The 4014-nt window shown below is 64.5% G+C and overlaps 1 protein-coding gene across 1 annotated transcript; it reads right to left on the bottom strand.

The window, feature by feature from the left end:
- Positions 1 to 79: 79 nt before the first annotated feature.
- LOC112819063 (beta-lactoglobulin-2-like) lies at positions 80 to 3802 on the bottom strand. The gene is made up of 7 exons (XM_073890674.1): positions 3684 to 3802; positions 3150 to 3289; positions 2711 to 2784; positions 1568 to 1678; positions 935 to 1039; positions 665 to 681; positions 80 to 241 (listed from the first exon to the last, which is right to left on the bottom strand). The coding sequence occupies exons 1-6, from the start codon at positions 3777 to 3779 to the stop codon at positions 665 to 667; spliced, it is 543 nt and encodes a 180-aa protein (XP_073746775.1). The 5' UTR covers positions 3780 to 3802; the 3' UTR covers positions 80 to 241.
- Between the last annotated feature and the right edge of the window lie 212 nt (positions 3803 to 4014).

Raw genomic sequence — 4014 nt, 5'->3', positions numbered from 1 at the left:
CCCCGCCCGCGCCTCACCCCCCGAGCCGCGCATCCTGCACGCATCGACCAAGAAAGACCCAGACGGACTGCTGGCTGGTTGAGTTCTTTATTGCTGCGGGAGGAGTGGCTCAGAGCAGGGCACCCCAGGCTGGCGCCCCGAGGACCCCGTCCCCTGGAGGAGCGGGTCCCACAGGACCTGGGGCCTGGTCCCTCCTGATTCCTCTGAAGGGGGAGGGAGCGGACGATGTCGTCTCTGGGACCTGAAACGGACGCGGGCTTCCCTGTGATTCCTGGGGAGCCTGTTGGGCCCTCGCCTGCCCCTCCCAGGTGGGGGGTGAGGGACGGCCTCTCCACCTCAGGCTGAGTGGTGGTCGGCCCACACCAGCCCCCCACGCTTGCCCACACCCTTGCCCAGAAGAGGCCATGGGGGCATCTGCGTGGGAGCTTGACCGGGACACAAGGAGGACATCCCAGAAAGGCCACTGGAGAGAGTGGGCCCGCGGCCAGCCTGGCCCCCGTGGTCACCAGGAGGGACACCAGGTCCCAGCCATTCCTGCAGAGGGGCCAGGGCCCGGCGGAGGGGAGCTGGGGGTCCCCTGGGACGCCTCCCACCGTGCACGTGCCCAGGACGTGGGGGCAGGGCTGGTACGTTACCCCAGGAGGCGGGTCAGGCAGGAGCTCACCTAGACGTGGCACTGCTCTGTGGGGGGAGGGAGAGCCGTGAGGGGGGGTCACAAGTCGCCAGGACAGCCCTGGGCCCGGAGGGGCGTGGCAGAGGGGGTGGGGCCGGAGACCCCGCCTCAGGGGCTCTGCACCTCCCACCCCCCCCTAAGCTGGGGGGCCTGGGGAATGGGGGCCACCGTGGGAGACGGCTGGGCCCAGCGCTCGTGGCTGTCTGGTGGGTGAGCCCCACGTGGAGTGCAAGCGGGGACGTGGGGTGTGGAGGTGATCACCTTCCGCCTGCATCGGGTTGAAGAAGAGCCGGATGTGCACGGGCAGAGTCTCGAGGGCTCTGTTGAATTTCCCCATGACCTCGGTGTCGACCTTCAGGGTCCTGGCTGCGGGGGGCGGTGGGTGAGTCCCTGGGCACCAAGGTCCCTGTGCCCCCACCCCCTTCCTCCTGGGACGGTGTGTGGACAGGAGGAGGGGGCCCAGCACCCTCGGCTGTCAGGTCTCAGCCAGCATAGCTGGTGTGCTGACCAAGGATATGTGCATATAACCCCTCAGAAAGGCCTTCATTCAGGCAAACCAGGAATGTCTCTGCCTTGTGCCATCAGGTTTTACTGGCTTGCATTTCATTAAGAACATTACTACCAACAAAAGCTTCCAATTAGTATTAATCTTTTGACCAAGCCAGTAGCACTAAGTGCAGCCCCTTGACCCAGCAGCCTTCCTTCTGGCTCCTTTCTCCCCGATTTCTGAGGCAATGTGAGTGGACTTAGCCACCCCTAGAGAAAAACTGGCCACCCCCGGGCCCTCAGGCCAGTAGGATGTTGCACAGTCTGCTCCCTGGGTGCCCAAGGCGCCGGCCAGGGTCCTTAGCCACCGTTCCACTCGGGGTGGCCTCGGGCATCGCCAGTGCGTACCCAGGTACTGGCACGTCAGTCTCTGCTCGGGGGCGTCCGTGTTCTCCACACAGAAGAACAGGTAGTTCTCGTAGTCCGTGTCGAGCACGAAGGCCTCGTTCTCCTCCAGATCTGGGAGAGAAGAGAAGGACCAAGGTGAAGACGGAGTCCTGCGCAGCAGGAGCATCCCTCCCGGGTGCTGGTGGGCGTTCCTGCAGTCACCTGGACCCCTGTCCTGCAGCCCCCATGGGGTGGCACAGGTGTAGGCATGGCCAGAGGCAGCGGGAGAGGAGAGGGAGAGGAGAGGCAGGGTGGTGGAACACAAAGACCCCACTGAAGGTGAGAGGCCCGGTGTGTGGCCGGCCAGGTGTGTAGTGGTCAGGCGCGGGGGGGTGTGCAGAGGGGAGGAGGCGAGGCTTGGAGCAGGAGAGCGGCAGCTAAGCATTCCGGCATGGCAGGGAGGAGCTGGAGGTAAGGGGGAGGTGAGGGGGAGGTATGACGAGCAAAGGGGCAGCAGACCCAGGCCCTGGAGCGTGACGGGTTCGGGAGACGACAAGCAAGGTCAGGGTGGCCCAGAGCGAGTCTTAAGTGTGAGAAACAAATAGAATTTGCTGCGGGAACACCCAGAAGAAATCTGTGTGCATCCTTTGTTTCAATTTTACCACTTGTTCTCCATTTGTGTTTTTTATAATTCACAACCACCCCCTGCCCCCGCGAAGGTTGCAGTTTGTGACAGAGAATGCAGTACAAAAAGGCGCTCTGCATCCCCCTCATGCGGCGGAGTCCAGGAGCTCAGCGCGAGGCGTGAGTTGCAGCTGTCCAGAGAGAGCGGGCCGTGGCCCTACTCCGTGTGGGCCCAAAGAGGCTCCGAGAACAATCGTGGGGGAGGAAGCTCCCCTTGGGCTGCGTGACCACACACACACACACACACACACACACATACACACGAGAGAGAGAGAGAGAGAGAGAGAGAGAGAGAGAGAGAGAGAGAGAGAGAGAGGGGCTCGTGGCCCAGGGCTTGGGCGGAGTGCTCCCCGAGCCAGAGCCAGGCAGCCCCGAGCACTCTCGTACCTCACGCTCCCACCGGCAAGGACAGCAGCCTCCCAGGGACAGCTGTGGGTGGTGTGCAGCTCAGAGCCAGCCCACGGGGCTGGAGACACTCACAGTTGATGTTGAACTTGGCTGCATGCTCGGTTTTCTCTGCAAAGACTTTCTTCTCAACACACCTGTTGTTTTCCCTGAAAGGTGGTGATAGCATTGGGGGGTGATACTGAACTTGAGCTGTCCTTGCTATGGTCCCTCATAGCAGACAGGGCTCGCGGCAGGACCTGCCCAGGCCCCCGGGACCCCAGCACCACAGCTGACCGGCCGGCCTCCACACGGGCCTCTCTGCACACTGACCTGGGGCCGCCCTGTGTGGTCGGCCTGTTGGCCCAGAGCTCGGGGCGGGGGCTCCGAGGCACCGGGAACCACCCACAGGGCGCCAGCTCCCATCAGCACCCTGCCCTGCCCACCCACCTGCCCGCCCACCTGCCCGCCCACCTGCCCGTCCAGGAGCCAGGCCCTCGCTGGCCCCCAACCCCAGGGCAGAGGGCACACCTACCATTTGCGCAGAACGATCTCCAGGTTGCCCTCGGGGGTGGGTCTCAGCCCCTGGATGTACACTGTCAGGGGGGCGGGCTCGGCGTCCAGGAGGGAGATGTCACTGGCCGCTATGGCCAAGGAGTGCCACGTCCCAGCCACCTGGGGAGGGGGCCTTGAGCTGCCATCAGGGGCGGGAAGGGCCCCGGCCCACGGGGGGCTCACCTTCCCACCCTGGCCGGGGGCCCAGTCTAACTGGGGTGGCCGTCAGTGAGCTCTGGACGACCCTCGGCCATCGACCAGACACTGGGCTGCACAATTTCCACACTTGAATTAACACGCCTGTGTTCCCCAGGTGGGTCTGAATACACCTCATACGAGTTCCCTAGAACCTCCTGGATCTTGGGAAACCAAGTGACAAGCCGCCCTGAAGACGGAGAGCCGGGTGGGGGTTTCCCGATGTCATGGTTCTGCTCATGTACCCTGCCCGTGTACCCTGCTGCGGCCCCGCTGCCCTGCCCGCCCTGCAGCTCACCCCCACCCCAGCCATCCTCACCTTCTGGAGGTCCAGGTTCTCCATGGTCTGGGGGACGACAATGGCCTGGATGCCACACACGAGGGCCAGGCCCAGGGCGAGCAGGAGGCACTTCATGGCTGCGGCCGTGGTTGCGCTGAGCTCCCGGGAGTGAGGAAGGCCAGGCAGCGGGCTCGGGCCCTTATATGGGGGCGGGGGGGGCCTCGCAAGCCAGCACCGTCCGGGCCCCCTGCCACGCGGTTCCCCGAATCCCCCGTGGCTCGTCCCCAGACCCTCAGGGGGCTTCCCCCACCAGGACAATAGGAGGCCTTCTTCCTCTAAGTGGGAACAGGAAGGTCCCTGTGTCCCCGGG

The sequence above is a fragment of the Callorhinus ursinus genome, unplaced genomic scaffold (genome assembly GCF_003265705.2).
Source record: "Callorhinus ursinus isolate GAN/ISIS: 27379988/994484 unplaced genomic scaffold, GSC_fseal_2.0 scaffold1902, whole genome shotgun sequence".
Classification (NCBI taxonomy): domain Eukaryota; kingdom Metazoa; phylum Chordata; class Mammalia; order Carnivora; family Otariidae; genus Callorhinus; species Callorhinus ursinus.
This window is presented reverse-complemented; position numbering and strand designations above follow the sequence as displayed.